At 40.1% G+C, this 10,667-nt stretch overlaps 1 protein-coding gene across 3 annotated transcripts in view; it reads left to right on the top strand.

Annotated features, from left to right (window-relative positions):
- The window catches only part of slf1 (SMC5-SMC6 complex localization factor 1), a 36,734-nt gene that overhangs the window by 7,166 nt on the left and 18,901 nt on the right, over positions 1–10,667 (top strand). For all 3 annotated transcript variants that reach the window (XM_043709405.1, XM_043709397.1, XM_043709414.1), the window contains exons 4-6: positions 3,749–3,910; positions 5,512–5,678; positions 7,547–7,687. In XM_043709405.1, coding sequence (XP_043565340.1) covers positions 3,749–3,910; positions 5,512–5,678; positions 7,547–7,687 — 470 coding nt within the window. The remainder of the gene's footprint in view (positions 1–3,748; positions 3,911–5,511; positions 5,679–7,546; positions 7,688–10,667) is intronic.

The raw sequence follows: 10,667 nt of genomic DNA, 5'->3' as shown, positions 1-10,667 counted from the left end.
TTATGCCCGAAACGTCGATTCTCCTGTTCCCTGGATGCTGCCTGACCTGCTGCGCTTTTACAGCAACACATTTCCAGCCATGCATAATATGGTTTATTACTTTTGCACACCCAATGGCAGGATCGTCTCTTGATATTAGTCTTTCTTTTGGCTTTCTCAAATGTAATTGGTGTATTTTTGAGATTTTAATTGATTTATTTGTTAGTGTGAACATTAAAGATTCTCCTGTTCCCTGGATGCTGCCTGACCTGCTGCGCTTTTACAGCAACACATTTCCAGCCATGCATAATATGGTTTATTACTTTTGCACACCCAATGGCAGGATCGTCTCTTGATATTAGTCTTTCTTTTGGCTTTCTCAAATGTAATTGGTGTATTTTTGAGATTTTAATTGATTTATTTGTTAGTGTGAACATTAAAGCAATAGTACACTGTAGTGATTGAATGGAGGAGTTGACTGGACAAAAAAGCTAGTTATGGTGTGAATCTCTGAGTTGAAGAGAAACTAGTGTCCCAGGTTTGGGGAAAGGCTTTAATCTAACCTGCCATTCTTAAATCCAGGCTAAATACTGAACATGCTACTAGGAGTGAACCTTTAATCTCCTTCACCTATTCAGAAGGTGACGACTCTGAAAGATCAATGATACAGTGGAAGTAATATGATTCTGATATTGTCCATCATTTAATTCTTGGGTAACACCTATCTTTTGATGTTAGCCAAGGTGCAATTCCGCAAACCTCTGTGCTCTTAATACTAACAACTGGTAAACAGGAGAGAGCTAATTGTTTCTGCAGAGTAAGATGTGGAGGTGCTGGTGTTGGACTGGGGTGGACAGAAGTCACATGACACCAGGTTATGGTCCAACAGGTTTATTTGAAATCACAAGCTTTGAGTGTTGCTGCTTCGTCAGGTGGAGTGAAGACAAGTATGCAGGCACATAATTATAGGCAGAGAGATCAAAAGGTCATAAAAATGGTTCATGTAACCCCACTATACTGTTCTGTAACTGTAAAATCTTCCTTACAGTCCTAATTATGAAACCAACACCTTGATAACTTTAGTTATCTTAATTCATTTGTACAGTTTTGGATTATACCTATCATCTTATTCCAGCCATTTGGTTTGTTTCCAGCATCACCTTTATATTTAATTTTTTATAATTTTCTCTGCCTCAAATGGATTATAGATCATCCATTCACGAGCTGTTCTGCTGTTGACACTTACTCACAGAATCTGACACTTTTTGATCACCTGCAAAGATTTATTATTCAGCCTGTCAACACTCCCCTCACACCAATTGTACGACCTTTTGACACCTCGGCCGACAAATTGTGCCTGTGTGCTTCCCTTCACTCCACCTGATGAAGGAGCAGCACTCTGAAAGCTTTGATTTCAAATACAGAAGGAGATCTCAAGGTTCCGATAGAAACATTACGTCAAAGAGCTGTTTCAACCCTCATCATGTCTTTTGTACAATGATTAAAAACAAACTCAGCTCATTGACATGATGCCGAGAACAGTCCTGGACACCATCTCCAAGTGACTGACCTCCCGTGTTCTCTTGCTCTCTCGCTCACTCACTATCACCTGAGAGAAGAAATTTCTCCTCCGTCTTTAATAGGTGACCCCTTTTCATTCCAAGGTACTTTTTGTTCTTAGATTCTCCCACAAAGGAAATATCCTTTTCCCCTCAAAGCTTGTTTGTTTCAATAAGGTCACTTCTCATTCTCAAACTCCAAAGAGTACAAGTCCGTGGAATCAGTTGCTTGTTAAAGGTGAAGAAACCTTTGTGCTTGCAATTCTTTCATTCTTGGGATGTCTTAAGAGGCTGTTCATCTTTTATATGGGTGTGCCATAATCAGCTATGAAATTGCAAAATTATACTTCAAAAATGTTAACATGTATTTACAAAAATCAGAAATGATTTCCAATGATTTTACAGCCATGCCATCTGTGATGTCAGTATAGTTTCTTATTCCTCTGCCTCCTAACATATAAAATTGTTGTGGTGGGAATTGTGCTGTGGTGGAGTCTGTTGATTTGGAAGATTTGGGCAATAGTTCCCTGATATCTTTTGAGCTTCCGGGTGCCTACTGACACCACCGTGTCTCCCTTGGAGAAAGGAGTACCTGACATGAGGTCAAGATCCCATGTCTCCCCATCACCTTGCCATTAATGCTGAGCACCTATGGCTAGAGTGATGGGAGTGTAGGTCTGTGCATGTTCTCCCATCACTAAGTCTGCTTCATCGGGGTCTCCAAGGTGGTCACCAAGCTGTCCATGGAGACAGCTGGGCACATGCATGTAGGAGCCAGCATTGTATTGATAATATTGGAACATTCCTAGTTCCTTCATTCACTTTGCCAAATGCCCCATGGTGAAGATCTAGACCCCCTTGGAGGGCCTCTCGGTCTTGGGATCAGTCAAAAGAATCACTAGGAATATGCCTGTTTAAAGCAAAGTTACCAGTTTAATAAATTAAGGCAGCCTGGCACAGATTTGTCCAGCAACACGGAGGTTAAAAGCTTCTGTGTTCTGTGGAGAAATGGCACAATTACATCTAAAATTACACATTATTTATGTTTTTTAGAGAGATAGTACAGCCTTAATTACAAGAAAAGACCAATCACACATATGGTGACATGATTTACAGCAGGTTAATCCAATGATATTCCCTGGGAAAGAGTTCTTAATTTATGTAGATCACCATCTCATGCGAGCAGTTAAAGGTTAGTTGGAATACCAAATCACTCTTATTATTCATATGATGAAAAATCCATTGTTCTCTCTTATCTTTGTATTTTAGCTTAATTGTGCAAAGCAGCAGAACAAGATCAGAGTCAAATCATTACTTTCAGCCATTTTGTTGTATTATTTTAAATTGAAAAGCCATTTTGTGGTTAATAAAAATCTACGTATACTTGTTGCTTCTGACAACAGCCTAAATTCAAATTTTAGATACTCAATGGCACTGCAGTGAAGAGACTGAGTTGACCATCTAAGAGGAATTGACTTTTTTTTTAAAAGTCAGTCAGATAAGTTGTGAAACTCTCTCCTAATTGAAGAGAAGCATAAGTACCAGGTCTAGGAAATGGCTTTAATCCAACATTCCACTCCTCAACATCAAAACTAGTTACCCCCAAATATACTGCTGTGAGTCTTTTCTATTTGAAACTGAATATGAATGCCTGGAATTCTCTACCCCAAAGAATTGTGGAGGCTAGATCGCTGAAAGATTTGAAGAGTCGGGTAGATTTTTATATATTAGAGTTGGCAACTGGGCTGAGCTGACTTAAAAAGTGCAGGCCTGGGGCAGATTAGCCATAATTATGTTGAATGGTGAATCCGACTTGAGGTGCTATGTGGCCTACTGATTTTACTGTATTTTTCACATGCTGCATTATATTCTAATTTATTGCGTCCTACAATATAAACTACTATTAGGGGGCCAATAGACTACTCCCAATAGTGTTGTGTTCCCCTCATTCCATCTTATGCATTCCATGCCTTCCAATCCAAGATAATTTCTTACTGTTGTATTTATTCCATCTCATCCTAACAAAGTTACCCATCAGCTTTCCGTGCATCTGTCAGTTGAAATTATTGTCTCATGTTGTGATCTAAGTTGTTGAAGGTCTTTCCAGAGTGCAGTTGTAACACTTTATTCTTTTCATGACTGGGAGTTTGTTTAGTTTCTGTTTGAATCCTTCAACATGTCATTCACCAAAAGAAAATGTCTGTTTGCAGATTCAAGCGATGATATTCCCTGGAGTTACTACTAATAGAATAGAAGGTATTTTGGAGGGGCAATTCTATATGGAAGCATTGAAGGAAATACGCTTTCACTTGTCATCCAATTTTTTTCCACCTGCATATCTTCTACAGTCTCTTTTGCAACAGATTCTGGAGGTGAGTTCAGATGTTTCACTGCTCAGCTTTTCATTTGTAACTTTCCTTATGAGTGTATCAGTAGGAGTTACCAGTTTTCTACTCAAAGTTTTGCAGTGCCAAATATTAACACCTGATCTAGTTCTTCAGATATACCTAAAAGTTGTCAATTGCAGTTTTGAAAGAAGAGATAGGAGCACTATTCCTCCTTCAAACAACACCACGAATGGAGGTGGGGGTCCATGAAATTGAGATGAGGCCTAATCAAATCAGTTCAATCATCTTGTTTTGATCCAGTTTGTGACGGCTCCCTCATTGATAGTCTTGCAGAGCTTAGTGCTGAAGAGACAGGAATGCTCTGGCTGCTGCAAACATAGGACACTGCTGCTTGCGTTCTCAAGCAGAAGGACACCAGGATAGAGGCATGTTGAAGCCACATGTATTCATTTGTTTCATTGCTCCTTGACCATCAGAAACAGTAAGTTTAAGTAAAGATCGGCACTCTAAGCAAAATAATATCAATCATCTCTGCTGTAAGCTCCAACCCTTCCAGTCAGGCTGTTTGCTTTTGCAGTACACAAAATGATGAATATCCATGTCATGGTCATATTCTGGCTTCATGAGCCTGATATGCTGTGGAGATCCTCATTTGTCATTACCTCCAGTGCTGGTGTCATTGCTAGATCCACAGTGAAAGCTACTATCTTTCAAGAAGCTCTTAGAAGCATAAAGTAACTGCTTCCCCTGTAAGGTCTGAATGTATATTACTGCTGACATAGGAATTAGTCTGGTGGTGACTGTAGATATCCTAAATGTAGTTAAAGGTAATTCTCGCCCTTCCACACAAAAGCCCACAGAGTTTGTTTTGTGTCACGCAACTGCTACTTCAAAGTCTGCTCCCAACTGCTTAGTGGGGGAGCCACTTAGTGCAACTTTGAGCTGCCAATGGTTGACAAAGTAGGCGTGAGAGCAGGACGGCCTTTGCAAACCAGTTCTGGTTCCTGTTCCATTTATCCATTGGGAACTGAAAACTTTCAGTCCTCAGCTTCATGTTCAAATTCCTCTTGGACTATCTCTGTATTCTCTGTGGGAGAGTTCGAGAACTGTTCTTCCAGCTTTGTCTTTTGTTTTTGAATCCCTCATCTCCTTCACCACATCTTGTGTCATCACCTATTGTCTCAAAACCAGATTCTTATTCAGAAACCTCCACTTTCACCAAGTTTTTAGTCACCAATTCTAATTTTTTTGGCTGCATTCATTTTTTTTGTCTAATGGCACAGAGTGCAAGTTTTTTTTTAAACTAGTCCAGTTAAGTTTTTGATTATTGGTCCCCTACTCCCTAGGATTTTTTTTTTCAAAACTTCACTCATGGGATGTAGGCTTCACTGGTCAGGCCTGGAAATACATTGTAATTTGTCAGCAAAAGTAAAGAGAAGTGATGTTATTTGCATCAGTGATCTGTTGGGTTTTCTCCTTTACAAATGTTGACAGGCTACAGTATATTTCTGTAATTGAAGGATTTATCACTCGGGACTTGCAAGATCAAAAGGTAAGCTACTTCGCATTCAAATGATACGCTGGTACTGGGTATCCACTGAATCAAAGTTTTTTTTTCATGGTAGGGTAATGTAGACATGAATTTCTTGTGTGAGTTCATCAGCATCATGGAAACTCTAATTATCCATCATCCACCATGGCAGCAGTCTTCAATAGTGAGTTACTATTTGGGAATTCTTCAGTGCTCCAGTTGTAAGAAAGGAACTTTCTTTCTTTTGGAGTCACTTGCAAGGTAAGAAAATTCTACATGTCTAAACGTCAACATTGACAACAGTAATCAAATGGGCTTATCCCACCTGGTAGTGTACAAATCTAATTGGAAATCGGACATGTTAAATCATATTTTTTTGTTTTCGTTAAACTGCTTACACTAAAGGAATCCAATTCTTAAAAATTCTGAACAATCTCCCTTTCTTAGGAGCGGCAGTTTCACACATCCAGCTTTGGTCAAAACTTTGACTAACCCCAAATGAGACCGCCCAAATGAGACCGCAGTTATTTTCTTCCCCAAACCATGGGTGTTTCTACTAATAAAAAAAAATCAGTACGAGTGGTTGTAGGGATCAGATCTGTAGTTACCCAGGAGCTGGACTGTGTTTAGTTCTTTCTAGCTTATCCAGGGTAACTAACCAGGCAAATACTGAGGAACTAGTCAGGTTTCTGACTCCCTGTACTCAGAAGCTCATTTGTCTTCAAAGGGTGCCATGGAATGGGCTAGTTAATTTTTAAAAGTTCTCTGACTTCTTAATCCCTATCCACTGTGATGGACCAGACCAAACCTCTTCAAAACATATTAAGAAGATGTCCTAGACCCAACTTTTTTTTTCTTACTTTCAGGGTGTGTAAAGTGTTGCATTCCAGGTCCAATTCAATTGGTCAAGCTATTTGACATTGCGCAAAACACTTCATTTTTACACTACAGTTAAAATGCAGACAAAATTTTTTAAATTGGCTTAACTGTAACTATCAAAATGCTTAACAAAATAATATATTAAGTACTATAGTTAACTGTTCCAATATAATATCCTATCAACACACCCTTGGCAAAGGCAAATTCAGTGAAACAGATGTCTCGCGTGCAATTCTTGCAGCAGTAAGAGTGCCCCCAGCTTTTAGCTGTAACAGAGAGAAAAAAAGAACTTCCACATCCAGCTTCAAGACCTGAGCAACTGCAGAGAACTAAAATCTAAAATCCTGCTTTTGTGGGAGTATTCAGGCTGCTTCTATGGTTCCAATTTCAAAGAAAACCAACGCCTCAAGCTATCTACTTCAGACTGTTCGATACCTCTGTCTTAACCTTTCTTCATTTTTAAAAAAAAAAGACAAAGTACATCTCCCTTGAAGTCATAGTATCATCACACTATTAAACTTAGTGGTAAGCTTCTGCAACTCTAGATTCTCAATCTTGGATTGTGTATCTCTTCTATGGTGATCTGGGCTTATGACAACAACCGTGTCAGTTCAAGGAGAAATATATACCCTTAGTTGTTTTTTAAGTAAACAAATGATATCTGCTGGGACATGGTTGCAGGATGTATGGGTGTCTGGGCCAGAAATTCAAGACATTTGATTTTTTGGAACAGATGGGCAGAATAGAAAGACTAATGATAGGCTGGGACTTCCTTCACTGGAACATAGGCAGTTGAGGGTGACCTTTATAAACATTTATAAAATCATGAGATAAATAGCAAACATCTTTTCTCTAGAGTAGGAGAGTTCAAACTTCGAGGGCATATTTTTAAGGTGTATGGAATGAGCTGTCAGGCAAAGTGATATATGCAAGTATAGTTAGAATATTAAAAAGACATTTTGGACAGGTGCACGAATAGGACAGTTTTAAAGGGATATGGGCTAAATGCAGGCAAATAAAGCTAGTTTAGCTTGGAAGACCTGGTCAGCATGGATGACTTGGACCGAAGGGTCTGTTTCCATGCTGTGTTAATCAATAATCGATCTGTGTGATATAAATTGTAATTCAAGTTGAAACAATGGATTTTCAATAATCTTAAGTATTTTATTTGTAAGTAGATCTGTTGTGTTTTTATCATGTTTATTCTGCCATCCACTAAATTCTAAATTAACTTTATTTGGAATTTATAGGTCCTGTGTTGACGAAAAAGAACCCTGTCATTGGTTATCGAATCAACAGCTATCGATTTCAAAACTGAAGCCACTTTATACGTTGCTATTAAAGTACTATTTTGATCTGTTTGAAGCAGAACTGGAGGCTTTAAATAAAAGGTAATTTGTTTTGGAGGGTTTAATGCCTTTGCCATGCCATGGAATTTTGCTGGGTGAGACCATTCTTGCAAACGTTAATGGAGGTGTGAAATGTTTCTTTTTAATTCATTCTCAGAATGTGGACTTCAGCCAGCATTTATTGCCTATTCTTAGTTGTCCTTGAGATGGTGGTGAGCTGCTGCTTCGACCCACTGCATCCATTTCCTGTAGGTTCCCTCCATAAAGCATTGAATGTATAACAGGATTTTGACTCATCAACACTGAGAGAATGGCAACATATTTCCAAGTCAGGATCTTGAATAGGGTGGAGCTGAACTTGTATGTGGTTCTGTTCGCATGTAGTTGTTGCCATTGTCCTTCTAGATGGAAGTGTTGTGGTTTGGATGGTGCTGTCGAGGAAGCCTTGGTGAAACTCTGCAATATAAATTGTGGATGTTGTACACTGCTACTTAGTATCAGTGATAAAAGAAGGGAATGACACAACTTCCACAAAGAAACAAAAAATGAATGGCTCTTTTGATCTGGATGGTGTCAAGCTTCTTGAGTAGTGTTGTACTCGTGCAGAAAAGTGGGGAGTATTCCATTACACTCCTGACTTGTGGCTAGTATATGTCAGACAGCTTTTGGGAGTTGAGTTACTTGTTGCAAGATTCCTAGCCTTTGACCTACTCTTGTTGCCATGGTTTTGCATGGCTAAAATCCCCAAAAAGTTGATAGTGGTGGGTTTCAGTGATAGTTGGCTGTGGTTAAATTCTCTCTGATTGCAGATGGTCATTGCCTGGCACTTGTATGGTGTGAATGTTACTTGCCACTTGGTCAGAGAATCTCTATATTGGCCAGATCTTAATGTATTTGGACATGGGACTGCTTCAGTGTCTGAGGAATTGAGAATGAAGTACATTGTACAGGTAGTTCTATAATGCCATAATTGTGTTCCAGTGAAACCTCACTTAATAGACAATTGCTTAATAGAAATAATGGGACCTATGGGAAAAGTGGGATTGGGGCAGAGCAATAAAAAAAGTCTCTCCACGACTGCTCAAAAATCAGCCAAAGTCAAACGCAAAATATAGCACAGCCTGAATGAAGGTTGAAATCATATTTATTAACGAAACCAAAAGTAAATTTAACACAGTACAGTCCCCCCAACCCCGTACCCACAGGGATACGTTCCAAGACCTACCATGGAAGCCCGAAACCACGGATAGGCGCAAACCCACTAATTTAAATGGGAAACATCCTTCCCGGCAGCCTCCTGTCGCTAGTTCTGGAATGTTCCCTATAATATGTTCAGGCCGTGGTAAACCGCAGGTAACTGAAACCACGGAAACCGGACCCACTGATATGGGGGTCGTCCTGTACATTGAAAAAATGTAAGAAAGCTGTTCTCTGTACAGTTTGTATCTCTCAGCTGCTCTGTCGGCAGCTGACATTGGCATACAGCACGAAGACCAGCATTGACATCACACATGCACAGAATGAAGCACATGAACCAATCCCAGCTGGAATCGTGCTTTTGTTAGCATTTTCAAATATCATTCCCTAATTCTGCAGTGACGTTTATAGCCAAATCACGCTGCTGAAACACATGTTATCCCAGTACAGTCATCCCAGCACATCTTTTGTTCTCAGTGTATGATGGTTTGCACTCTTTGGTTGGGGTTATAGTATTAAGGGTCTGAGACCCAATATAAGACTGAGCACGTAATCTCGACTGACATTCAGTATAACATTGAGGAAATGTTTTATTGTTGTAAGTGCCATCCTGTGAATAATTCATTGAAGAATGGAAACATACCATGGGGTCACCATTGACCAAAAACTGAACTGAACTAGCTATATCAATTCTGTGCTGACAAGACTAGGTAAAATGCAAAGACCTCATGGCTCCTGAAAGCCTGACCACTATCTGTCATGTTCAAGTTCAGAGTGAGATGAATGCTCCCCACTTGCCAGGAGTGCGAGCAACTCCAACAACACTCCAGAAGCTTGTCGCTGTCCAGGACAAAGGAATCCATTTGATTGGAGCCACATCCACAGAACATTCACTCCTCCTACCACTGATGCATCGTCACAGCATGTACAAGCTACACTACCAGCATTGAAAGTCATAGGAGGTGCCTAGCCTCCCGTCCATGCTTGGCTTTGACCCCAGACTGTGCCAGGCTTAACCCTGAGGGTCTCTAGACTGCTATAGAATCACCTGGAGGCCAGAAGTCCAGTCGAGACCATAACAGGCTAAAGGACCACCGTGCCAGGCTGAGATTGCTATGTACTGCTAAAAGACCCGCAGGTGTTTTCCTGTTTGCTCAAACACAAGAATGGGAGTTTCAGGTTTGTTTTCTGGTGTGCTCTGTCTATGCTAGCTACATTTTCTTCCTGCTTTCTGTTTCCTTTTCTTTCTTCACCATATTCTGCAGATTCTATACACGCCTAGTGTCCAGTCAGTAATTCAGTGATCACTGCCCCTGTGCCCTTGACGTGATCACTCCCATGCTCGTCCCCACCAGTAATCTCCCCCGCCATCCTCAACAGTAATCTTCTCCCTTGTTCACCACAAAAAAATGCTTGATGCCCGGTCCCACCACTTGCTGATGTTGACCTTGTTCTTGCATGATTCCGCCCACCCCCTACTCTTCTTTCAGTCGTTTCACGGTTAAGTCTGCAAAATCGCCAGTTTCTTTGTTATTAAATAATGCTTCCTTTTTCATATACCATCGATAGGAGTATGTAATGGCCTTTCTAATGTGTTTATTGGAAAAATAAGACTTTTGCTTTGAATAACACTAAAAATCCTAAGGTAAGACAAGCATGTGTACTTGTCAGCAGTGTAGCGAAACAGCTGCTTTCGATGAACTTCAGGTAAGAGCTATTCAAGGCACTTTGTGGAAATATTATCAGTGAAAACAAGTGACTATGATGCAGACCCTGATGGGATTTCTGGGGTTACTAATGTAATTACTTGTGGAGTCCCAATGGG

Source organism: Chiloscyllium plagiosum, chromosome 2 (genome assembly GCF_004010195.1).
Source record: "Chiloscyllium plagiosum isolate BGI_BamShark_2017 chromosome 2, ASM401019v2, whole genome shotgun sequence".
Taxonomy (NCBI): Eukaryota; Metazoa; Chordata; class Chondrichthyes; order Orectolobiformes; family Hemiscylliidae; genus Chiloscyllium; species Chiloscyllium plagiosum.
Note: the sequence above shows the minus strand (reverse complement) of the source record. Positions and strands in the feature narration are given on the sequence as shown.